The sequence below is a fragment of the Aspergillus novofumigatus genome (genome assembly GCF_002847465.1).
Source record: "Aspergillus novofumigatus IBT 16806 chromosome Unknown P174scaffold_2, whole genome shotgun sequence".
NCBI classification, from domain to species: Eukaryota; Fungi; Ascomycota; class Eurotiomycetes; order Eurotiales; family Aspergillaceae; genus Aspergillus; species Aspergillus novofumigatus.
The window spans coordinates 1,348,565-1,373,619 of NW_020194275.1; the positions used below are offsets into that span (position 1 = coordinate 1,348,565).

Below are 25,055 nucleotides of genomic sequence, written 5' to 3' on the forward strand. Positions count from 1 at the left end.
GTTAACTAGTAGAGAATAGCAGAGACAGATCCCAGGGTGTGATAAATTAAATACTATATAGTATAAATTACTTTAGGAAGTTTAATTAACTCTTAATATTAAATATTATAGTAGGAAGTATACTAACCCTTACTAGCTTGAATATTAGCTAAGCAACTCTATAATAGACTATGCAATCTTAAATCATAGCTAAAGGCCTAATAAGTATAGTACTATAGTTAAATAGCTCTAGGAGTATATTTAATAATTAGAAGATTAACTTATAGTTAAATCTGTTAAAGTCTAACCACTAGAACTATTTAATAGGATACATTCTAAGCTATATACATTCTTAATATAGATAGATATATATATGTAAATGAATTATAAAAAACTTATTAATAAACCTAATAAGGTCTTATTTATAACTATATATCTCACTAGACCTATATTTAATTAGTTTAAACCCTTTATAAGGGACTACTAGACGCATAATATTAATAATTAGGATGATAAAACTAAGGTAATGTTCACTAGCTATACTAAATTTTAAAGTAACTTAAAGGAATCTTTAGTAATATTAATAAAGAGTAAAATACTAAGTAATAGCTATAATAGCTTAAGTAAATAGGCTCTATAAATAACTATGCCTTAAAGTTTTAATAAATTATATCTTATTTAGATTAGGATGAGGACGCATATATTACATATCTTAAAGAAGGATTAAAACCAGACATCTAGGAGAAGCTAATCTAGATAGATTAGCCTAAGATACTAAGTAAAATAATTAAATAAGTAGTTCAAATTAATAATAAGTTATATAATTTCACTATGCATAAGAAAGAATAATACTAGGGAAATTTTAGTAACAGGCATACTATAAACTATTAATCTAATAATAGAAGGCTAGCTTAACTAAGGAGCTAGGGATATTCAGACCCCTATAGGCCATAACTAATAGAGTTAGATATAACTTAATAAATAGTACTTTCTAAAGAGGAAAGAGAATAGCAATAATATAATAAGCTGTGTTTCTAGTGTAGGAAACCTAGATATATATTAAAGGACTGCAAGTAAGGACCTAGGAAGGGCTAGCAGTATAAGAAATAGCTTAGAGTAATAGTAGAACTCTGTGCTACTAGAGGAGCTTATAATATAACTAGTGCTATAACTCTAAGAAAGAGGAGTAATAAGCAGCTAAGAAAGTTATTTAGGAACATATAACCCTCAATGATAATAAGATTAAATAGGAGCTTTAAGAAGAAGAAGACTCTACTAAGTATAGAAGTATAAATAGTAATTAGTCTACTAACGACTTAAATATACTTACAGCTACTAATCTAGAACCACCTACTAGTAACAGGGATAGCTCTGATGAATAGGAAGATATTATATCTAAAGGAGTTATTTACAGGTTAATAGCACTAACTAATAGGATATATTAGGTTATTAGCCCTGACTTAGAAAACACTAACTAAGATGAGCTAGCTTAAGAGGATTTTCCTGTAATAGATTAGACTACTATTAACTAACCTATTAATCTACTTAATAAAGAGTATAGAACTTAGTAGGTAAGCCTTAATCCTAATAAGGAGTAGTCCTATAAGATCCCTAAGATACCCTATAAATCCCTATAAAATAATAATAAAGCAGATTAATATACTATATAGCTATAACAGCTAGATAAGAAATAGTTAGTAGAATTAGAAGCATACTAACTAAATATAAGAATCCTTAAGAAAGTTAAATAAGGAGTAAAGGGATACACATACTAAAACTTAGAGTATTAGACTTAAGTTAAATCTTAGGAATAGCATGTAGCATACTGCAGGAACTATATAGTATATTACTAAAAGTATTAATAATAGATAAATAAACTTTATTAAGAACTTAGAAGAGTATTAGGAAAAAGACTACTAGGACCATTTCATAGGAAATATAACTATAATTAGTATTTATATAAGTATTTCTAAGGACACCTATAACATGAATAGATTTTATAGATTACCTATTATAGTAATAACTACAGCATCTACCATGATAATAAGTATATAGTAAAATATTAGCTATTAGTACTAGTAATTATAAAGGAGAATAATACTTATCCCTATTAGAAGCTTAAATACTTATATAGAGGATATAGGTAATACTTAGAATATAATATAATATACTAGATAGTATACTTTAAAGATTAGTGCATAGTATACTACTAAGGGAAGCTAACTAGAGGATATTTTCCTATACCACTACTAATAGTTAGGGTACTAAAATAGGAAACTAAGAACCTTTACCTTATAGTAATAAAGAATGCTAGGTATCTAAAGATAGATACATACATCCTAAATTAACTAGCTAAAGTAATAGTTAACTTAGGAGTAATAGGTAACTTTATATACCTAGAATTTATAAAAAAACTAGGGCTACTAGAGAAAGTAAAAGTAGTGCCTTAATTAATTACAGGTCTAAATAGAGAGAATTTAGGAACTCTTATAATTATAACTAAATTAGGAACTATTCTAATGGTTATATTAAAATATATTAAATAACTAAACTTTAATATTATACTAATAGGATAGTATAATATAGTATTAAGGATTCTATAGCTTAGGAATTATAACCTAGTAATTAACTAGAGTATAAATTAAATCTAGTTTAAATATAGATGCCCATAACAGGACTAAGTTTAAGGGGAAACCAGGACCTTATAGTATATTTAGTTAAAGGATAATAATAATAATGCTAAGTAGTTAAAGAATAGACTAATAAAAGAAATAATAGCTAGCTAGAGGATAATAGCAGTATTAGTAATAACTAAGCTATTATAGAGAATTATAATAATAGAGCTACTAGGATAGGCACTAGAGTAAGATAGTAATTATACTAATATTATAACACCAGAAAGTAATAAAGAAGATCTATAGGAATTAGAACCTAGAATAGATAATCTAAGGATAAATAGTCCTAAAATATATAGTCCTAGGAGTACTTTTATCCCAGAACCCCACCTATTCTTAGTAATAATAAATTAGGACTAGGGTGATCCTAAGGAGGTTAGTCCCAGGAATATTAAACCTAGGAATAACTAATTAGAGAATGAATTAAAACTAGAACTAGTTTTACTCTAGGGATATTCAAAATTTAGGATATTATTTAAATAACCTAAATAGTATATCCTATTAGAACATGGCAAGCATAATTATTAAATTCCTCTATAGGAAGGAAAATCACTAATATATAGAAAAGTATATTAAATATTAGAAAAAGAATCTGCAACCTTGAAAGAATATATTAATAAATAACTATAACTTAGGAAGATATAACTATCAACCTTACTAGCAGGATATAGTATACTCTTTATACTAAAGAAAGATAGGAGTCTATAACTTTATATAGATTACAGACTATTAAATATAACTATAATTAAGGATTATTATCTACTTCTACTAATCTATAACATCTAAGATTAAATTTAAGGAGTAAAATAGTTCATAAAGCTAGATATTACTAATATATATAACTATATCTAAATTATAGAAGGCGATGAATAGAAGATAGTATTTAGAATAAAATTTAGATACTTTAAATACTTAGTTATGCTATTTAGGCTCACTAATATACCTACATTATTTTAAAGATTTATTAATAAAGTATTATAAGAATACTTACACTCCTTCATAATAGTATATCTAGATGATATTCTTATCTTCTTAAAAAAGGAGGAAGAATATATAGAATATATTAGTTAAGTACTAAAGAAACTTTAGGAAGTAAATATTAAACTAAAGTTAAAGAAATATAAATTCTATATCTAAGAGACTAAGTTCTTAGGATACTAGATATCTATAGAAGGAATCCACATAGATTAGAATAAGATTAAAGTAATTATAGAATAGCTATAATGAGAGAATATTAAGTATATATAATAGTTTATTAAACTTATTAATTATTACTAATAATTTATTAGAAGATATATAAACATCATGCATCCACTCTTTAAATTACTAAAGAAATTAAATAAATTTAAATAGGATAAAGAATATAACAAGGCTTTTTATTAAATTAAATAGTAAGTTATTAGTACACTAATTCTTATATAAAGTAACCTAGAAAAGGAGAAGACCCTTAAAACTAATATATTAGATTATATAATTAGGATAAGATTAATATAACTAGGAGATAATAGGAAACTATAACTAATTATATTCTACTTATAAAAGTTAATTTAAGTAGAACTTAACTATAATATCTATAATAAAGAACTACTAGCTATAGTAGTAGTATTTAAAGTCTAGAGAGTCTACCTAGAAGGAGTAAAATATACTATTATTATAAAAATAGATTATAAGAACCTCATATTCTTTATAACTATAAAAGAACTAATAAGGAGACAAGCTAGATAGGCTAAAATACTCTTATAGTTTAATTTTAAGATTATTTACTATAAAGGGATAGAGAATGGATAAGCTAATATACTTAGTTAATAACTAGATTATAAATTTTAAGAAAAAACTATTAAAGTAGTAATATTAAAGTAGTAAAAAGATAAGTTATTAATATATAACTATTATACTCTTATAGTAACTATTAAGCTGTAAGAGGACCTACTTATTTAAAAAATTATTAAAGTAATAAAAAAAGATAAAATTATTTAGGAAATACTTAAGAATTTAGTAGAAAATAAATATATAACTACTAATAAGCAAGGGTTAATATACCTATAAGAACTTATCTATATACCTAAGTATATAAGAAGTAAGATTATTACTAGGCACTATAATAACCTAATATATAATTATATAGGGACTAAGAAAATAACTAAAGCTATTTTAAGAAATTATTACTTTCTAAATATAAGATAGAAGGTATAGGGCTATATTTACTAGTATAAGACTTATATCTAAGATAAGCTAGCTAGGCACTAGCTATATAGTAAGGTATAATTACTAGAGATACTATAAAGACTATAGGAATAGATTACTATTAACTTTATTAGATTACTACCAGAGTTAAAAGGGTATGATTACCTAATAATAGTTATTAATAGACTTATAAAATTTATCTATTTAATCCTAATAATAAAGATAATGGCATTATAGCTAGCAAGCCTACTTATAGGGTATATAATTATTAATTATAGAATACTATAGTATATTATATTAGATAGAGATAAATTAATTATAACAAAGTTTTAGTAGTTATTAACAGACTTAATAGGAATTAAGTAAAGACTTATAACTATATAGATATTATCTATAAGCTAATAGATAAATAGAATAGACAAACTAAATAGTAGAATAATATCTATAATATTATATAAATTACTAAGAAGATAATTAGGTAGTCTACCTACTAATAACATAGTTTGTATATAATAACACTATTTACTTAATAATAGGGGAAATACCTTTCTTTACTAATTATAGATATAACCCTATATTAATTAGAAAATCATAGAATAAAGTACCTATAGTGGAAGAAGCCATAGATTTAGTAGATACTATTAATTATTTAAGGACTTAACTCTTAAGGGACATTAAATTTATAAACCTTAAAATAGTAATTTATTATAATAAGAAGCACAGGAGTACTCTAGACCTAAAAAAGGGGGAGAAAGTTTATCTACTCTATTAAAATATTAAAATAAAATAACTAAGTTAGAAACTAGACTATCAGAAAATTAGACTATTTATTATTAATAAAAATTAGGACTAGTTAACTATTAACTATAACTACTAAAAAGTATATTAAAAATTTATCTAGTATTTTATATCTTATTATTAGAACCAGCACTAAAAAATATAAAAATTACTAAAATATTAAAATTAATAATAATACTAAATAAGAGTATAAAATTAAGGAAATCCTAAATTATAAATATGTTAGTAGAAAGCTATACTACCTTATAAAATAGAAGGGCTATAATACCTTAGAAAATATATAGGAGCCTATTAAGAACCTAATAGGCTGCTACTAACTTATTTAATAGTACTATTTAAAGGGAAATTAAAGTTCTCCTAGAAGGAAGGGGGCATCTAATTAATCTCTATTATTATCTAATTAAAATTAGGTTTATTAGAAGTTATAGCTAGCTATTTATTTTTAGCTGTAGGATTAGGCTGCTTAGAAGACTTCTTCTTATCTAAGATCTATAATAGTTTAGTATTATATTCTAACATTTTAAAACCATATTCCTTAAGAAACTTTTATTATTTTTAAAGTTATAAATAATAAGCTAAGGACTTAGTGACTTTCTATAATTTTTCTATTAACTCTTTCTAAATCTTTTCTAAATGCTTTTGTAACTATTAAAGCTTAGGGTAGAGAAGCTCTAACTTATTATTAGTTATAGATAGTTTAGAAGTAATCTTCTTTTTAGCTCTCTTTAAAATATCCTACTCCATTTTAGTATAGAAGTCTTTCTTATATAGCTAACCTTAATAGATATATAATATATACTTTAAATATTAATAAGTTCAATCCATCATGTAAACCTTGCCTAATAATATGTAATAATTATAAGGAAAAGAAGTAATAAAGCTATTTTTAATAATATACTCCTCCTAATAGATATAACTAGTAACTTAGTTATAGGGAAGTTTAGGAATACCTTTAAGGACAGTATTAGTATAATGCTTTAGCATAATGAGTAGGCATAGTTAAGAAATAAAAATACACCTACCTAGGAAAGCACCGCCTTTTAAATTAAGTTTTAAGAATGAAATACTAAGGAAAGAGGAGGTAATATTACAGCACTAATATAGCTATACTAGTATAGGATGGATGTGACAGGTAGAAACCTAAGGATTAATAATTACTAGTTAATCCTAGAGTAATTAGGGCATAATCTAGAGAAATGCTTAATCTAGATAGGGTTTCTATAGAAAAATAGTTTAGTAGTTACTTACTAAATATTAATACTTATATAATAGGGTGCACCTATAAAAGAGTACCTTATATAATATAGTATATAGGTATATAATATAAACTATATACTAGTTATAAATCTATCTACTAGTATATTACTATACTATCTACTATAACTACCTGTGGAGGAACCCTAGATATATAAGGATACTTATTTATTTATACTATATCTAGTACTCTTAATTTAGTTCCTTATATTTAATAATAATATCTTACTTAAGTATAAGTTTACTAGTCTAATTTATTAGTTACTCTCTACTATTAGGTATACATACTTAATAGGCCTTGCTTCTATCTCTACTATTACTATTCTTATATTACCTTTAGATTGCCCTTAATCCTATTTAGATTATTATATTACTATATTATTAAGGCTACCTAGTTAGTAGGCTTTAGGTAAGTATCAGATATAGTCCAGGGACTATATCACCCCATTCCTAAAGTAGTTGACTAGCAGAGAACAGCAGAGACAGATCCCAGGGTGTGACAGCTCCTATTTATTAAGAGAGTAGAATTATCTATAGCTATCCTTAGTTTAATTAATAGGTATAGAGCTATCAACCCCTTAGGTTCTATAGTTCTGTTTTATTAATTAATATATTATCTAGTAATCATAATAAGTAATCTATAGTAGAAGTAGTTTAAAATATAAGAAAATAAAGAGATAGGCTACCTAAGGAAGGTTTCTAGCTAGTAAGATATTATTAACTAGACTATAAGTTACTACTCTAATTAATACTAGGTTATAGGAGTATATAGGATTACTAATAAAAATATATATATATATATTATAAGAATTAGAATAAACTATTTAGCTTCCTCTAAGCTGTTTAGTTCCCCCTATTTCTATTCTGTGTGTGTGGAGTTTAGACAAACTATTATCTAAGTAAGGGGACAGGCCCCTGGTGGGGGTACACTGGTGGCTCAGCACATGACAGGCTAGCTTATTATATTATAGGGAAGATGGTTGTCCATTTCTTAAATATTAGCTATCATTGATAGGTGACATAGCACATGATTGTTTCTTAGACATATAATAAAAGCTAACTCCCTACCTATAATATCAACAAGGTAATGCCATGTAATTAGTTAGTATATAATAGGTTATATATAAGTAGTGCTGCAGTCTATAATAGCCCCTAATTAAGAGGTAAGTGCTAGGTAGTATGAATTATGAAAGGACTTTTCATAGGCTTATTGATAAGCTGGTGAGACACTATAGTAATACCACCTGGAGTTTACTTTTAGTTGATTCATATCATATAGCAAGAGCATTTTACCACATCACTGATAGACTGACCTGCCCCCTGCATCAGCACATCACTGGTATAGCAGGTATTCTACTGCTACACTTGATCGGAATTGTCCAATTGAATATTTCGATAATGGCATGGTTTTTTGCAGACACCACTCTTAAAGGACATAGAATTGAACGACACCACCAGTCGATAAAGACATGATGCCGCGACAAAAGTTCTTTTTCCATTCTAACTCATAAAAAAAGAATCCAGGCATACAGGTAGGTACAAATCAATGTCCCAACCACCATAATACTGGTGATTCAGACCACTTAAACGGTTTCGAGGACCTGCTCCTTGAACTCTCTCTCGACCTTGTGGCCCTTGTCGTCGGTCGTAGATTCACCGTGCAGATTCAGCAGCGCACCCAGATCGAACTTGGGAGCCTTAAGAAGCTTGACCTTGCGAATGTGGACCTAGATTGCAGTTAGTCTCCATCCCGAGTAAGAATAACAGGACCACGAACATTCTGCAAAGGATAGATTCCCTGGGTCGCCTTCTCGATCTCACGACCAATGACCTCGGGAATGAGCTTGTGAGTGAGCTGAGCGAGAGAGCAGCTGGCTGCCTCCCTCTGCATGATTTCGATCATCTTCTTGCGAATGGCACGAATTTGAGAAGAACGAGCATATGTGGTCTTCTTGATCTGGTTCGGGCGTCTCTTGGTGAAGGCGATAGCAAAAAGCCGAAGGAGATAATCATCGGTCGTCTTCACGGTGACATTGGCTTCGATCAGCGACTGCCACTTGCGCACGAGGGATCGCAGTTTGTCGGTTGTGAAATCGAGACCGTGGAAGTTGGTCAAACAGTTCTTGCCCTGAACCTCGTCCACACGAAGCTTAACCTTGCGGAAAGCATGGTCTTCATCGTTCTGCAGGTCAGCGAGCGAGACCTCGAAAATTCGACCCTTCAGGGAGTCATTGGCGTTCTTGAGACCACTGGTGCGGTTGACCAGAGTCTTCCCAACACTATAACCCAGTCAGTATGATTCCCCCTACCATTATAAATCGCCTTTATCCTGCGATTCGACATCATATACGCGTAACATACTCTCTGATCTGGAAAGTGGAAGGCGCCTAATACAGATTAGCTGCGGTCGAATTACACTGCCCAAGTCGACATACCTTGACAGAGTATTCGTCCTTCCTGGAGAAAGGATCAACGGTCCTCTTCTTCACACCCTTCTTGCCCTTCGACAAGCGCTTGTTCCTGTCCCCAGATCAGTACCTGTAAACCACCGTATCCAGACACAGGCTAAAAGCGTGCGTAACAATAGTAAAAGTGAATTGGCATACTTTCCAACCGCCATAACTGCGACTCAAGTCTATCTTGCGAGTATCAAAGACAGACAGGTATATCACACCACGGGCTCTGGTGGAGGGAGTCGAGTCGAGTAACCGCTTTGTTGCTGGTCGGCGGAATAATAAGTTGAAATTGCAATCCCACAGAAAAGTCCGCTAAGCGAGACGTCGGCCCTACCGATCATATTACATAATACATATCTGCCCACAACATCATGTGACATTTTCCTTCATTACCTTAATACGTATCATCTGTACTGTCTATGATAGATGTGGATATGTCATTATGCATCGTCCATCCACAATGATTTGTATCATGGGGACTCCTCTAATAAACTTCTTATTCCAACCAGTGCTCTTTGCTATAGGGGCACCGCATAGTTTGCTGTCATATTTAGCACACACTAGCCTTCTGAGCTCAACGAGACTAGAGAGGTATTATCAACAATATACACATAACTAATCACGTAACTAATACATTTTCAAATGTTTATTAACAATATCTGCAAGAATTTACCCTTCGCCCTCCAGAAAATGTAGTCATAAGACGGTAATTAGATGTAGTCCATCATAAGCCTAGTGATAAGGTCAGTGGAAAGAGCGCAAAGCCCATATATACATACCTTAGATAGTATTTAGTAAAACTAGTAAAACTAAGTACACCGGAGATCGAGTCCATGCCCAGTGCGGAGTGCAACATGCTCTGGCCGCTGGGTACATATCTATGTATTTCACATTCCATAGTCCGCACGATCTAAGTAGACTAGGTAGAGAGTATGGCGCCTTATACAAGAGTAGCCCCACTACTTGCCTCCAGATCTCCAGTGGCATACCGCAGAGCGGCTGGTCATATGACAAGCTCTGTTGAGTATGAAAATGGAAAGTATAATTATGCTATCTGCATGTCAATCACTTGTACATATGTACTTTCGAGCACATCTTGTTTCCAACAACTTCACCATCTCCGAAGGCTTATAATAATCCTCCAAAAAGCTGGCTAGACTGACCAAGTAATACAACAGTCCTCCAGTAGCTACATCTGATTGACCACCATTTTCCACAAGAGAACAATTCGCGACCTGAATAGGACTTGATATTAAAGCATGGTTGGTGCCAAAAGCTTAGACTTTGAGCTATTACAAGGAGATATTGACTGAAATCAACAGGGGAAACGCAAGAAGTCCAGCCGACAGCCACAGCAACCAAAAAAGGTGATCGCATGTGACGTGGCCTTGAGCAATGATACTAATAATTGGAATAGAAAGAACCACTGCCAACTACATTTGCCTGCTTGTTCTGCAATCATGAAAACTCCGTCATTGTCAAATTAGACAAAAAGCTAGGGCTTGGAAATTTATCCTGTAAAGTGTGTGGACAAAGGTTCCAAACAGGAATTAACTGTGAGTGCAGTCACTCCTAATGCACCTGAGATTTCTATTCACTATTCTACTTGCTAGACCTTTCTGCTGCTGTTGATGTATATTCAGATTGGGTGGATGCTTGTGACGCAGTTGCGAAGGATACTGCTAGTAAATTCGATGATGATATACTTGCTGTCCATTCTCCGGAGCACTCATTCCCTACTACCAACCGTGATGTCGGAAATAGTGATATATAATTACTGAATAGGTACTTATCCGCCCTCATGATCGATAGTTTACCAGAGGACTTACGAAGTTTATGGAACAGCTATACGAGACCACTTTCAAGGACCACAATAGTCGAGATTCAACAATTGCTTTAATCGGCCGAGCAGTCGAGACCACTATGAATTTTCAAAGCACATCTGCAAACTGCAACTCTATGTAAGAGCTATGCCGCTACATGCCGAGACACCCGATTCCGGCTAAGCCACATGGCTACATGGTATAATACCGATCACCAAAATCACCTAAACCTGGGATGATATACCTGTCGCATCGATAAGTTAGTGTTCTATCCATTGGGAGAGAATTCAACCGACTTCTTTTCGTTCAAGCCCTGATCAATGAACGCTGTTACTACTCTAAGTTTTGGAAAGCGTTCTGCGAAATCTGCGACCCCAGAGGGACTTGCAATGAGGTTGAGAAATAGTATTCGATCTTCGGGCACACCCTTCGCCTTCAGGATTTCGACAGCAAGCGTTGCAGAGCCTCCTACAAGTCGTCAACATGGGTAGCTTTCAATCATATCGGAAATACAGGACATGACGCACCAGTTGCAAACATCGGATCAAGGAGTAGCACCCAACGGTTGGCGATATCAAGGGGGAGCTTTTCGTAGAAGAGTTTCGGCTTGCAGGTTTCTTCGTCTCTCTGAATCAAAATTTTCCCAATTCGCACCGACCGACAACAATCCCTAAGACCCTGTTCCATTGCTTCTCCGGCCCTCATTATTGAGACTCCGCATATCTTTCCTTCAAATCTGACCCCGAGGTATTCACGGCCCACAGGAGTTGTAACGGATCGCTCGACGACTGGTAGATGATTCAATCCCTCTTCCACCAAAAGTCGGATAATTCTGTTGGAGTAAAAGATAAAATCGGCACGGCTTGTATTTTTATCCCTAATCATACTGCAATTGGTCAGAAGATACGCTTCTCCATATGATCGAGTTTAATGCTCATCAATATCAGTTAGGGCACAGCGTCTGTATTGAGTATTCCTCTTACGTCAGAAGCGCAATTAGTTGCGGAGTTTGTGGCAGCACATGGACATTCTCATAAGATATGTCTTTGGACACTGTTGCTGTAGGCTTCTCGCCTTCAGGCCTATAAATCGGGCCAACACCTTGTGCAGGCGAAGGCGCAGCATTCATTCCAATGCTTGTCATGGTTCTGTCCTCGAGATAGTTAGACAACTGGATAGTGTACAGACAAATAGGGGAGAACTCGAGTGACTTGACGACTCGTCAAATAGAATAATGATGAAGTACAAAACAGATTGTCTTACGAGTACCTCTCCAGAGAGGTGCTAATAGTGTTTTGCAGCAGCAAAGGCGGAGCACTGTGTAAATGGTACTAAGAAAGATGGGGAAAGTGAAAGCTTAGTACTACCTTATATATCAGTACTACAAGGTACCTTACACATACCCTAAGTTACACTCCAATCTACAGGTACCTTACCTTCGGCTTGGTAGGTAGGTAGATCAACCCCAGTTCTGTTATTTCCATTTCAGTCGTGAATCTCCCTCTATTCATACCTACTACTTAGAAGGCACCAGCAATAGAATTCGCAAGTATTATAATACAAATAATAATATTAATACCGTCAGCTTATACTTAACTATGCCTACAAAGACCTCATATTACTGTGTTACCTTAATAATTTTGCCACTCGACAAATACCTAACTACAGGTACCTGCCCAGGCAATAATACCTTAAGGAAACTGTAAGGTAAGCTACCTTACCGTACTAGATTGCCAACCTTACGTAGGTTGTGATAAGGTATCTGATTATTGCACCTTCATCACTCAACTGTAAGTATAGAATACTTACCTTTTGACGGGCACCTTATGGCATACCCGTCCTCCCCACCTTCCTATCCAGCATACTCTCCGGGCTCTTCTCTCATTCAACATGAAAGAAGACACTGAACGGCGTACCGACCTTGTCAGATCCGCCACAGCCAGACATAGAAAGGGTAATCATGCGACGCCGAAAGTTCAAATTGAGTGTAATAAACCTCCAAAATCTTCAAGCCCCACGACCGAAGCATCAGAGAAGCAGTCTCCAGGACAAAAACACGAGCATTTCCCATCTAAGGATGAACCCCCTGTTCTTGAGCCGGTTGATAAGATGCTGTGTCGCTTCCAAGGCCAGAGTGGGAAAAAACACCGTTCTGCTCAAAACAAACGCAGGAAGCTTGACGTCTCTCAGAAAACACAAGGTCGGGACCAAGATGTCTCGCATCGGCTGCATAATTCTGTTTCTCGGATGGCGCCAAGAGACAAGAGAGATTTGAGCGCAGTCGCAGACATGAGTTACACAGACGGAAAGGGCTTTGTCGATCAGAGTGAACTCAAGCTACAAATTGGTGGCCATGATCTTCAGCAAGCGACATCTTACGGTAGTTCTGGGAGAAACGAAGTATCTACCGCAGTGCCTTATTTGCAGTCAATCCGTAAGGAGCAGACGATATCTAAGAGCAAAACACTCTCAATCGCCACAGAGTTTGCTACTTCAAGCTCGCAATTCCAATCTAATTCGAAGGCAGAGACCAGAACACAAATAACTGCGCGAAGGCGATTAGTGGATTCACTTGGTCCCCTGGAGCCGACATTGGAAGATGCGGTGCGAGCATCCAGAGCCAACAACGACAGCGAAGTCGACCCGCTTCCCCACCACAGCCCTCGTAGAGAGTCTGTATTAAACTCTCAGCCAAAACCGAGTCCTCAACCTGTTAAGCTGGTGACTGAAAGCGCGAACAAGGGGACTGCTGAAACATCTGGCCCAGTCTCATCCAGAGTGGGAGGCTGTAGGGTCACTTACGCGCGACAGCGGTCTTTCTTGGATGACACGTCTATCATTGAGAGTCGTCGTCCTTCCGAAATCCCGGCTTCAACAGCGGGCAGCTTTGTTCAAGGGCACCGAGAATACGGACCCGAGATTCTCTCCAGTCATTCGTCGCATCTTGGTGACGGAGAAACAAGCGACAGCGGTCCTGTTCGTGGGATTCACGAGCTTAGGCAAGCTGGAGACAACTCCCGCTTTCGAAGCGCGATTGAATTGATATTCGAAGACATTGAGGATGCATACAATACCACATCTGGTAGATGCAGTAGTTTTGTCCAGCTATGTGAAAAGCTACTGGACCGTCAGTTTGTCCGACGCTTTCTCGAACATGGCTTCCACGAACGACTCGTTGGATGCATAGATGGTCGCCTTGATGTGGTATCTGCATCGTTCGCCCTTTGCGCATGCGGATTGATCAATTCATGCGACAAGTTATCTCACATCTCGTTAATCAGCCACTTGTCAAATGTGCTGGTTCTATCTCCTGTGCTACTGCCCGTGGAACGTGATCTTTTGTCTCTGTCGCAACTACCAACTGCTGAGTTATCAAGATCGGTACAAATGTCCATCAAGCACATTTTACCTCGTTTATCTTCAACCATCAGTGGAGACGAGCCGGCTTTCAAAATATCGCCTCAATTCGTGGCTCTTAGTAGCATCCAGTCTTGCCTAGTAAGTTTGAACAATAAGGGCGGCAGCATTGAACCCATTCCAGCGACTCTGTCAGACCACCTTGTCAAATTGTTAATCCCAGAAAGAGGCAAGACTATCAAATTTCCTGTATCGCGGGAAAGGTTCAGGACACTGGCTTTGATTTTCTCGATACTGGAGTCTTACGCGATCGTAAGCGCAGCAGACCACGATCAAAACTACCCGTCTCTGAGTTCACTTTCTCGGCTTCATGAGATTCTCAATATGAGCCAGTGCAACCAGGGTAGGCAACTTCGCATGTACTATATTCGAGCAATTTTGAACCTCACCAATAACGACCCGAATCTCTGTAACGAATATGCAACACCAGAGCTGGTGAAGGGATTGGTCAACATCGTCATGTCAGAGATTCGCGACGCATCCGACGATAGTTCTACAGGGGAGGACAACTCCTTGAACACGTTAGTCTTAGTCTTGGGGGTCCTTATCAATATGACAGAGAAAAGTGAGTCAGCGAGGGGTCTTTTCCTGCGCCTGACTCTCGATTCGACACCCTTAATCCAATCGCTTTTGGAACGATTTTACGAAAGGGTGAATTCGGTCAGTGAGGTAGGGAAAAGAAGCAAAGAGCATGTCGCTTTCAAATTTGTTCTTCTGATAACAATGTCCATAGGCACATACAGCTCCTACAGTTCATCGCAACGTTACTGTCGGATATCTGTCTATCCTGCTGCTCACGCTTTGTCTCAGCGACGAGGCAATCTCCCAGGTGAGGAGGTCGCTCGACAACAAGGGACTGACCGTAGTTTTATCAACCGCAGGTGAGTTTTTGAAATACTATCGGAAAATTGATTCGGATTTGGATCCGTCCGAGTCACGAAAAAGCCAAAACTCCGGACTTGTGGCGAGATTAGAACATATCATACAGCAGATTCAGCTGCGTGAAAGCACGCCTTTGTAAGTTGTGGATAGGCACAATGGCATGGAAATAGCCAGACCTTTTTGGATTCCCATCTGTATGTCACCCATTAGAGCGCGGATATTATGCTGATGTAAACATCATTTCCCTGCCAGCACAGATCATGTAATGATGAAGGCAAAGGACGCCGCAAACGGGGCTTCAAGGTGATGTAGGTTTGATCGGTGATCGGTGATCGGATGTCGTTTGATATGTTTGTATGTTCCGCGGTTTCTGAGCGACCTTGGTATGCATCTACGTAGTTGAGGATGCTTTGAAGGTGATTTGCCACTTGGGAACATGCACCTTATATAACTAGGTAGACCCCGAGAAAACAGCAGACTAATCGGTGTTTCGATTATTGTAATTTAATCACTACACTTTCTCTCAGACAGTTTATGTCATTGGGACACGGTGCTTATTTCCTCCAGTCTGGCTAGTCGGCGTGATCACTAGACTCAACTTCGCAAGGTTGGGGCATTTTCCCTTGCTCTTACTTCCGGGTGATTCCAATCAAAGCGACGGAGGGGAGGTCAAGAAAACCACGAAACGCAGGGAAATAATATGCCTGCTGCGCCGAAACAGAGGAAGATTGCCATTGTTGGTAGTCGGTCCGTTGGTACGATTCCGTATACGAGCATGCCACCTACTTGCCTGTCGCCCTGCTCAGAGATCTTTTCATTTTGATTGTGTTTCCCGATCTAATTGATCACGCAGGCAAATCGTCTCTTACGGTCCGATTCGTTGAACATCATTTTGTCGAGAGCTATTATCCTACCATTGAGAATACGTTCAGTCGCATCATCAAGTACAACGGTCAGGATTTCGCCACAGAGATCGTTGATACAGCTGGTCAAGTGAGCATACAGGCATGAGCGACTTCAATTAGGCTAACGACTCTATCCCAGGATGAATACAGCATACTTAATTCTAAGCACTTCATCGGAATACACGGGTATATCATTGTTTATTCTGTAGCGTCCCGCCAGTCGTTTGACATGGTGAGGGTTATACGCGACAAAATTCTGAATCATCTTGTAAGCATTCGGCAGGTTGCCAGCATGGCTTTATTTTCCTGTGCTAATCGAAGAGCAGGGAGCGGATCACGTTCCTCTCGTGATTGTTGGAAACAAGAGCGATCTCAAATCGGAACAGCGTCAAGTTTCGCTGGACGAGGGTAGGCAATTGGGCGAAGAGTTTCATTGTGCGTTCACTGAGGCTAGTGCTCGTCTCGACTACAACGTCACGAAAGCGTTTGATTTGATGATCGGCGAGATTGAGAAGTCCCAAAACCCGTCCCAACCAGCAGGCGGCAGCAAGTGCATGCTAATGTAGCGCTACTTGAGGTTCCTGCATTCCTGTCCAATCTTCATACGGGTCTGCGCCTCAATGAGCGGAAATGTAATGAAATATTGAGGTTGTGAATCATCCCCGGTCCCGATGTCCTGCCAGTTCTATGGCCTATCTGTTCTATAATCTCAGTGTTGTACAAGGGGGGTTGGGAAGACTGAGGGTCGGACACTGCTGGAGAGAAGGAAGTATGATGACGGACAACTGGGATTCGAGATGAGGTTTTAGACCAGACCCAGCATCTTGCTTTGTAAAGGCTGAATGAGCTGCACAGTGGAGCGTTTCCAGAATGAGCTCACGCAGGAAGTGCATTCTGGTCTAGGAGATACAGTGGCCCTTTCTTTCTACAGTATACGGGTTGTAATCCAACGAGCGGTTCATGCCACTAGCGAACATAACATACAGCTTCAGCTCTCATATATAGATACCTAGGGGCTTTGCAGACACCCAGATTCCCAGCTGGGGGAACAGCTGGTGGCAGCCACAAGAGTTTAAAAATTACCACAGGGGACGGCTCCTGGCTTGTGCCTTCCGGCCCATAGGAACCTGACATAGAAAGTTAACTACCTAGAGTAGCAGTAATCAACGTTAAGGCACCTGAACATCCCTAAGTAGCAGCCTGATAAAGTAGGTAAATACAGTACATGATACTCTTATGTACTCAAGGTTCTAATTACATAATTATCCCTAGTATCTTACCTTATTTAGTATTGACTTCTCCACCTTATGCACGGATGACTACGCAATACCCCAAGCGAAACGATCCCCTCAATTATTCTCGACCCCTCCAAACCTAATTAGATGACACCGGGTTCGACTGTGTCAAAGCCTTCCCATATTTGTCCTCCATCTGTCTCTTGAATATCTTCTTTCATTAAGTTCTTCTGGTGGATTCCTTCTTGTTATCCCTCCTATTATAGACTTAAGATGCTTGATATTGCCGATTTTGTCTCCGATCGCGGTGGGAATCCGAATAAGATCAAGGAGAGCCAGCGGAAGCGATTTGCACCAGAAAATGTGGTCGATGAAGTGATTACTCTCTATGAGGAGGCTCGTCGAGGTATACATATTTCCCCAGGCAGCACTGCCCAATGGTAGAACGAATTTGTCCTGACGCATAGCAGCGCGTTACGAAGTCATGCAAATAGGATCAGAGCTCAATGCGCTCCAAAAAGAAATCGGAAAGCGAAAGAAGGTCTGTTGCTAAGTGGTTTGAGGCAACCTTACTGTCTATATTTCCCCTCAAACCTACTCCATGCTTTGCTTAATTCTCTTCTGTCAATTATTCGTTTCTAACGCTTAGAGCGGGGTAGAATAAAGAGGATGCGGGTGACTTGATGAAACAGAAGGCCGCTCTGGAAAAACGGAAAAAGGAGGCTGAAGAGCATGCCTCTGAACTGGAAAGCAGGAGAGATCGTAAGATTCGGACAATTGGGAACTATGTTCATGAGTCAGTGCCTGTGAGCAATAATGAGGTGGGTTACTCTTTCAAGATCTTGATACTAGTATCGGAAACTCATATACTTAAAGGATGACAATGTGGTGGTCAGAACGTGGGCCCCGGAAAACGTGGTGGTAGAGAAGCGCAATTGTCTTTCTCATCACGAAGTCCTCACCCGCCTTGATGGGTACGATTCGGAGCGTGGTGTGAAAATTGTTGGCCACCGTGGATATTGTTTGACAGGCTACGGTCTGTTCCTAAACCTGGCTCTTATCAACTATGGTCTTGAATTTCTTTGGCGGAAAGGGTACAAACCGAACCAGCCGCCTCAATTCATGCTCAAAGAGTTGATGGCGAAGACCGCGCAACTCGAGCAGTTTGATGAAGAGCTGTACAAGGTGACTGAGAGCGATGACAAGTCTACCGACAAGTATCTCATAGCCACCTCTGAACAACCGCTGTCTGCCCTGCACGACGGAGAATGGCTCCAGGACAAAGATCTTCCAATCAAGTGAGCAACTCAGCGTTTGACACTGTGTTCATTGCTAAGTATGATAAAGATATGCCGGGTACAGTACATGCTACCGAAAGGAGGCCGGTGCTCATGGAAAAGATGCCTGGGGTATCTTCCGCGTCCATCAATTTGAGAAGGTAACTTCTGATAACCCTGTCATCGTTCGTCTGCTTGCTTGCTCATGCATCCCTAGGTTGAACAATTCGTTCTTACCAAGCCTGAAAACTCATGGCAAGTTTTTGAAGAGATGATGGCCACGTCAGAAGAGTTTTATCAGTCGCTTGGTCTTCCTTACCAGGTCGTCGCTATCGTTTCAGGCGCCTTGAACAATGCCGCGTCGAAGAAATACGACCTCGAGGCCTGGTTCCCGTTCCAGGGTGAATACAAGGAATTAGTTTCTTGTTCCAACTGCACCGACTACCAGGCGCGAGCTCTGGAAATACGCTATGGCACAAAGAAAGCCACTGATGTCAAGAAATCCTATGTCCACGCGCTCAATGCTACGCTATGTGCTACAGAGCGGACGCTTTGTTGCATCCTTGAGAACTATCAAACCGATGACGTATGTGTCGAAAAACGGGCTGTCTCATATGGCATTGATTCGCTAATGAATTATAGGGATTCAATGTGCCCGAGGCTCTGAGAAAATATATCCCCGGCGCTCCCGAATTCTTACCGTACACCAAGGATCTTCCTAAAGACACGACATCCCATAAATCCAAAAGCAGACAGGACATTAAAACTGCAGCTGGCACCGGGGAAGCTACCAAGAAGCTACAGGACCTTCGGGTCTGAATGGGCGTGATTTAGTGGTCCCTTCTTCCCCTGGAATCCAACTCTGCTGATGTGTGATTACTCCCTGAGGTCAGATAGTCATCCATCGGAAATATGAAAAGAATACTCCCCCTTGTAACCCCAAGAATTACCGTGTCATCTGGTACTTATCTTAAATACATTACTATTCAATATATGGACGATAAAATGACTTGGCGGTGCCATAGAGTATCCTGCATATTTGCATTCTAGTTAGGGCTTGCAGCTCGGCGCTATCGGAAATGGGTGTTGTCGACTATTAAACTTAAATATACCGATAAAGAAGGCTTCCTACATATCTGCATCATGGTTCTCAGCGCCCACTGAACTTTTTTCAATTTCAACCCCCGCTGAGCTGCATCCCTTGTTATCGGTCTACTGAGAAAGTGGTGTTCCTGTTATCTTAGGCAAGCCGAAGTGGAGCTTCTAGAGCCTCCCACATGTCTCCGATAGGAGGGGTAAGAACGAGAGCCCCGCCGAGCTCAATGACTCAGATCGGCGAGATGTCGTGATTTACAATCGGTGTCCGATTCCGGCGAGCCTGTTATTATATCGGTCCTAATATTTTTCAAACATTGAATTCACTGTGAATCTTCCCCTTCTAGCTTTAATTGCTCCATCCTCTATCTTCACTATATTGCTTGCTTTTTCATTGATTCCGCTCGGTTATTGTCAAAATGGCGACATCTGCTCGAGACATAAATACACGCCGAGATCTCAACGTCTCTCAGAATACGAACCTTTCCACATCCCCAACGGCATCCTTCCAGTCTGGACCCTCGAGTCACGGAGGGTCTGCATTTGCAGGCCGCACGATTCCTTTACCCAATGCAAAGCATTTAAAACCTTTCGCTACAGAGGACATCAAGGTTTTGCTCTTGGAGAACGTAAACCAAACTGGCCGCGATATTCTTACGGGACAAGGCTATCAAGTCGAGTTCCTCAAATCCTCTCTGCCGGAGGATCAATTAATAGAGAAGATACGGTTCGTTTGGCCGAACCTTTTGTGACTTTCTCCGAGCTGACTGTCTACCTCTTTGAACCAGTGATGTGCATGTGATTGGTATCCGCTCGAAGACAAAGCTCACATCCCGCGTCCTCAAGGAAGCTCGCAATCTAATCGTCATTGGGTGTTTCTGTATTGGGACTAACCAGGTCGACCTTCAATACGCGGCCGAGCATGGCATTGCAGTGTTCAATTCTCCCTTCAGCAACTCTCGAAGTGTGGCCGAATTGGTCATAGCTGAGATTATTGCCCTCGCCCGTCAGCTAGGTGACCGCTCCATGGAGATGCATGGCGGTACTTGGAATAAAGTAAGCGCTAAATGCTGGGAAATCCGTGGGAAGACTTTGGGTACGCCTGTCCTGTTTGAAGTGTGGAGTCGAGACTTATTCTCTTGGTAGGAATCATCGGCTATGGTCATATCGGCGCGCAATTGTCTGTTTTGGCCGAGGCAATGGGCATGTCGGTCATCTTCTACGACGTCTTGAATTTGATGGCACTGGGTACTGCCCAGCAAGTGCCGACGCTGGAAGCCCTTTTGTCCAAGTCTGACTTTGTTACGTGCCATGTCCCTGAACTACCAGAGACGAAGGACATGATAAGCTCACAACAATTCGAGCAAATGAAGCCTGGGGCTTATTTGATCAATGCTTCCCGAGGAAGTGTTGTGGATATTCCCGCCCTCATCCACGCAATGCGTTCTGGTAAGATTGCGGGAGCTGCCCTCGATGTTTACCCGAATGAGCCTGCCGGCAATGGTGACTATTTCAATGATGATCTTAACACTTGGGCCTCGGATCTCCGTGGTCTCAAGAACGTGATATTGACCCCACACATTGGAGGTAGCACCGAAGAAGCGCAGAGTGCCATAGGCGTCGAGGTAGGACAAGCTTTAGTGCGATACGTCAATGAAGGAACAACTCTTGGAGCCGTCAACCTCCCTGAAGTCACTCTTCGTTCACTTACAATGGAGGAACCCAACCATGCCCGGGTAGGTTGAAGTGAAATCTCAGTTACAACATGGTTCGCAGCCGCTGAATTCTCGTTTAGGTCATCTACATTCATCACAACGTCCCTGGAGTTCTGCGCAAAGGTTTGGCTCGATCAACTGTTTTCTGAGGTATTTGACGTTCTAATGTTTGATATAGTGAATGAGATTCTCGGGGACCATAATGTTGATAAACAAATGACTGATAGCAGAGGCGATGTATGTCACGATACCTCAATCGGCACCTTAAAAATTGCAATGCTAAATTTGTGCAGGTGGCCTATCTTATGGCTGATATCAGTAACGTCGACAATGCCACCATCAAGGAATTGTATGAAAGACTAGAAAGCTTGTCCTGTATGTGTGACCGTTTGAGGATTTAAGGGATACGTGGCTGACACCTCTGTTTAATCTAGCCCGAATCATGACCAGAATATTGTACTAGGCTCTTGCACAGCTCAGAAAATATTCACCCAACTTCGGGAATCCTGCAGGACTCCAAGTCCGGACCATGTGTATTGAGGAGTATTGAGGAGGATCCATTTCATGGTTGGACAGTGCCAGTCTTGTGTGCTCAAGAGGACAAAACAGTAAATAGAGAAGGAGATAGAGAAGGCAAAAAGGGGAGATTTTTGAACATCACTGGAATCAACGAACATAGTCTAGTTTGAATTCCTTTGTTGGCATCTCGTCTACAGTCGACCTGCCCTAAACGTGATCATGGATTCCATCCCAACTTCCCACGTACGCTGGCGCGAACAAGTCAAATCTTGTTCCGGATTTGAACACTTTAAACTTCGTCAGTATTAATCAATACAAACTCAATGCATTACTCACCTCCTGCAGTTGTATTTGTACGTTCTGGCTCTCCTCAGATATGCGAAGAAGGTACATACCATAGCTTCCATGAAGCGACAAATGCACTCCTTGCCGGTACTGGTAAGGCAAAAACTTAGAACTGAGACCCACCAGTTCGAGCCGCGGCTGCCTGGGTTTTAGTAAGTCATAGACAGCAGGAGACGTATAATAAACGTTGAATCATTCGGTACCAAGAGCGTCACAGGGTTCAATTGGCAAAGCCTTTCTGCATCAGTTTCTCACAAGGACGAGCTTATCATCGTCGGTACAATGCTCGATCCTCTGTTCGAGCCGCTCGAGAGTCAGGACTCCGGCTTCGTCTTCTTGAAGAATATCGGTCCCAAGGATGACCCTGTTTATGCCCCTCATTAGATTGTTCAAGTTCCAGATCACGCCGATCAACAATGGAACTCGGGCTATTGCCTTTCCTTTCTCGAGAATGTTCACTAGCGTCACTGTAAGTCGGGATGTACGAATCCAGTTTCCCATCAGGCCATCCTCCAAAATGATTGCGTTGACCTCTCTCACGTGTCGCCCTATTTGAATGACCCATGGTCCATGATTGACGAGCAGACGCAGGAGGTTTAGGAGGCAAGCCGCCATCTTTTGAACCCGAGAAGCCTGGAAACGACTCCCCCGCGTTTGAAGACCCATGCGATACAGCATTCCGGCTTTCAAAAGGGCGCTTTGTAGGATGATTTTGAACCACGTGTGCAGGGAGCCGGGCAACGCGTGCAGCACCGGGAATACGGCTATTTCTGTTGTCTGTCGTTGGTCTGGGCCCGGAATTAGTTGCCCAGCCACTGTTTGGACCCATACCCACAGAGCCCCCTGCAGGTGCCGGGGGAATGGCGCCTCGTTGTCCACGGAAACGTCTCCTATCAAATTCATGTGAGTCCTCAAAACTAGGGAGCTCCCCAGGTCGGGCAGGGAATGGCGGGCTGGAAAAATAGGGATGGTTTATTGCATCAATAGCATTGATTCTTTTCCGCCAGTCAAGCTTGAGAAGCTCCTCAAGCAGGGATATGGCCATAGGACTTTGACTGTGACCTGAATCAGATGGCTTTTCATTTAACATTCAGGACAAGTCCTGTTGGGTTCTTGAGTCAATAGAAAGCCAAGGCCTTACTCTTTGAATACCTCACGTAGACTGCCTGGTTTATACCCAAAGCTTTTCACGCCCTCGCAGCCAGGTAGAGAACCCCAACCGGGCATGTTTTCTTCAGTTGGTGTTCCAACAAGATTGAATATCAGCTGGGCTTGGTTGAGATCGCTGCTTCCAGCCAGAATCGGTTTCCCCTTGAACATTTCGCCGAAAACGCACCTACAATGGTTAGGAAGAACAAAAGGCGGGAGCAAGAGAACAGAAGATTTACCCAACACCCCACATATCGATAGCCGTTGTATAACGTCGAAGTTGAAGGAGGAGTTCCGGGGGCCGGTACCACCGTGTAACAACTAATGTGGTATAGTCTCTTTTAGCTTCCCCTCCACCCTTTCCGGGCTGAGGCGGAGGCTCATCATATGGCCGAGCTAAGCCGAAATCCGCAATCTGAAGTACGCCGTTATTGCTTATCAACAAGTTGGCAGCTATAACGGGTCAGCACAAGAATTGCCTTTCTCTGCGTCTTAAAAGCATTTTGGCAGACCTTTCATGTCGCGATGTAGGATGCGGTTCTGTAACCCATAAATTAGAACCGTCTCCAATCATATGGTAAATGGGGAAGGAATACACCGTGCAGGTATTTAAGTCCTTCAAGAAGCTGAAGCATATAGCATTTTATTTGAGGTTCAGTGAAGTTCACTGCCGGGTTCTCCAACAGCCCCGAAAGATCATGCTCCATATAAGGAGTCACCATGTACATGCTTGGTTTTTTACGTCCATCCCCTGTACTAAGTTAGTTTTCTCTCCCTTTCTTGGGGAAATCAACGGCAAACCTTTGCTTCGTTCCACAGCCATCTCCTTTAATTGTAGGATGTTGCGGTGCGATAACATCTTCAGCAGTTTAATTTCACGAAGGGCCGTGATAGGAAACTGGTATAGATTCTATCAGCTTCTGGTAATGTTGTCCATGATCGAATGACCTGACACCATCCTTCTCATTGTGCATGAGAATCTTCTTTAGTGCAACTATAGACCCATCTTTCTTCGAACGTGCCTTGTAAACCTCCCTTTTAGCAATCAGTACTTTGACAAGAGTATTAAAAATCATGCATTACGATACTGACCCAAAGGTACCTTCTCCCAGCTTGCCCAAGAACTCAAAATCGCGGATGCTGGTACAACCTCGGAATCTCGGATTGCCATGGTCATCCCTTTCCAGAGATGCGATAGCCATTTTCATGAAGAATCTGGCTCTTCAAGTGAAGAATAACCTGCGCGACAGAGATTACACAAGGCCGAACGTCCGTGCTCCAAATGATGAACCACTAACACTGTGAGCCATCGGGATATTGTTTGGAGGGAATGAGAAGAGTACCTCG

The 25,055-nt window shown here is 39.6% G+C and overlaps 8 protein-coding genes across 8 annotated transcripts; 5 read left to right on the forward strand and 3 right to left on the reverse strand.

The window, feature by feature from the left end:
• Nucleotides 1-8,315: 8,315 nt before the first annotated feature.
• rps1 (40S ribosomal protein eS1) lies at nt 8,316-9,510 on the reverse strand (the record flags this gene model as incomplete). The annotated part of the gene is made up of 5 exons (XM_024828764.1): nt 8,316-8,617; nt 8,668-9,169; nt 9,252-9,277; nt 9,326-9,410; nt 9,497-9,510. The coding sequence occupies 5 exons, from the start codon at nt 9,508-9,510 to the stop codon at nt 8,474-8,476; spliced, it is 771 nt and encodes a 256-aa protein (XP_024685335.1). The 3' UTR covers nt 8,316-8,473.
• Nucleotides 9,511-10,665: 1,155 nt separating this feature from the next.
• On the forward strand, nt 10,666-11,120 carry P174DRAFT_364429 (transcription elongation factor 1 family protein; the record flags this gene model as incomplete). Its single annotated transcript, XM_024821987.1, has 3 exons — nt 10,666-10,713; nt 10,764-10,902; nt 10,960-11,120. Coding segments are annotated over 3 exons (348 nt in total), but the record flags the coding sequence as incomplete, so codon positions are not given.
• Nucleotides 11,121-11,361: 241 nt separating this feature from the next.
• P174DRAFT_365643 (uracil phosphoribosyltransferase) lies at nt 11,362-12,298 on the reverse strand (the record flags this gene model as incomplete). The annotated part of the gene is made up of 4 exons (XM_024822069.1): nt 11,362-11,413; nt 11,466-11,637; nt 11,697-12,055; nt 12,153-12,298. The coding sequence occupies 4 exons, from the start codon at nt 12,296-12,298 to the stop codon at nt 11,362-11,364; spliced, it is 729 nt and encodes a 242-aa protein (XP_024685337.1).
• Nucleotides 12,299-13,059: 761 nt separating this feature from the next.
• On the forward strand, nt 13,060-15,471 carry P174DRAFT_363858 (WAPL family protein; the record flags this gene model as incomplete). Its single annotated transcript, XM_024821952.1, has 1 exon — nt 13,060-15,471. One exon carries the CDS (start codon nt 13,060-13,062, stop codon nt 15,469-15,471), a length of 2,412 nt encoding a protein of 803 aa, XP_024685338.1.
• A 568-nt stretch (nt 15,472-16,039) lies between these two features.
• Nucleotides 16,040-17,313, forward strand: rhbA (Rheb family small GTPase rhbA). The gene is made up of 4 exons (XM_024826564.1): nt 16,040-16,223; nt 16,322-16,461; nt 16,513-16,641; nt 16,700-17,313. Exons 1-4 carry the CDS (start codon nt 16,169-16,171, stop codon nt 16,937-16,939), a joined length of 564 nt encoding a protein of 187 aa, XP_024685339.1. The 5' UTR covers nt 16,040-16,168; the 3' UTR covers nt 16,940-17,313.
• A 426-nt stretch (nt 17,314-17,739) lies between these two features.
• Nucleotides 17,740-19,881, forward strand: P174DRAFT_384226 (serine--tRNA ligase SES1). Its single transcript, XM_024823195.1, has 7 exons — nt 17,740-18,014; nt 18,079-18,149; nt 18,268-18,429; nt 18,485-18,906; nt 18,956-19,046; nt 19,103-19,471; nt 19,528-19,881. Exons 1-7 carry the CDS (start codon nt 17,882-17,884, stop codon nt 19,702-19,704), a joined length of 1,425 nt encoding a protein of 474 aa, XP_024685340.1. The 5' UTR covers nt 17,740-17,881; the 3' UTR covers nt 19,705-19,881.
• Nucleotides 19,882-20,050: 169 nt separating this feature from the next.
• On the forward strand, nt 20,051-22,471 carry P174DRAFT_438550 (D-3-phosphoglycerate dehydrogenase). The gene is made up of 7 exons (XM_024826565.1): nt 20,051-20,707; nt 20,769-21,076; nt 21,127-21,716; nt 21,776-21,818; nt 21,874-21,932; nt 21,989-22,070; nt 22,130-22,471. Exons 1-7 carry the CDS (start codon nt 20,400-20,402, stop codon nt 22,156-22,158), a joined length of 1,419 nt encoding a protein of 472 aa, XP_024685341.1. The 5' UTR covers nt 20,051-20,399; the 3' UTR covers nt 22,159-22,471.
• A 331-nt stretch (nt 22,472-22,802) lies between these two features.
• P174DRAFT_457508 (CDC2/CDK family serine/threonine-protein kinase) lies at nt 22,803-24,910 on the reverse strand (the record flags this gene model as incomplete). Its single annotated transcript, XM_024829556.1, has 8 exons — nt 22,803-23,347; nt 23,391-23,614; nt 23,701-23,895; nt 23,948-24,161; nt 24,307-24,459; nt 24,510-24,606; nt 24,662-24,743; nt 24,801-24,910. 8 exons carry the CDS (start codon nt 24,908-24,910, stop codon nt 22,803-22,805), a joined length of 1,620 nt encoding a protein of 539 aa, XP_024685342.1.
• Between the last annotated feature and the right edge of the window lie 145 nt (nt 24,911-25,055).

Bases quoted from the DNA above. Each gene is read 5' to 3' on its own strand.
- rhbA (XM_024826564.1), top strand. From the start codon at position 16,169: ATGCCTGCTGCGCCGAAACAGAGGAAGATTGCCATTGTTGGTAGTCGG. The intron at 16,224-16,321 runs GTACGATTCCGT...TTGATCACGCAG, and splicing joins TGTTGGTAGTCGGTCCGTTG to GCAAATCGTCTCTTACGGTC. The intron at 16,462-16,512 runs GTGAGCATACAG...ACTCTATCCCAG, and splicing joins TCGTTGATACAGCTGGTCAA to GATGAATACAGCATACTTAA.
- P174DRAFT_384226 (XM_024823195.1), top strand. From the start codon at position 17,882: ATGCTTGATATTGCCGATTTTGTCTCCGATCGCGGTGGGAATCCGAAT. The intron at 18,015-18,078 runs GTATACATATTT...GACGCATAGCAG, and splicing joins CTATGAGGAGGCTCGTCGAG to CGCGTTACGAAGTCATGCAA. The intron at 18,150-18,267 runs GTCTGTTGCTAA...AGAGCGGGGTAG, and splicing joins AAATCGGAAAGCGAAAGAAG to AATAAAGAGGATGCGGGTGA.
- P174DRAFT_438550 (XM_024826565.1), top strand. From the start codon at position 20,400: ATGGCGACATCTGCTCGAGACATAAATACACGCCGAGATCTCAACGTC. The intron at 21,717-21,775 runs GTAGGTTGAAGT...ATTCTCGTTTAG, and splicing joins AGGAACCCAACCATGCCCGG to GTCATCTACATTCATCACAA. The intron at 22,071-22,129 runs GTATGTGTGACC...TGTTTAATCTAG, and splicing joins AAGACTAGAAAGCTTGTCCT to CCCGAATCATGACCAGAATA.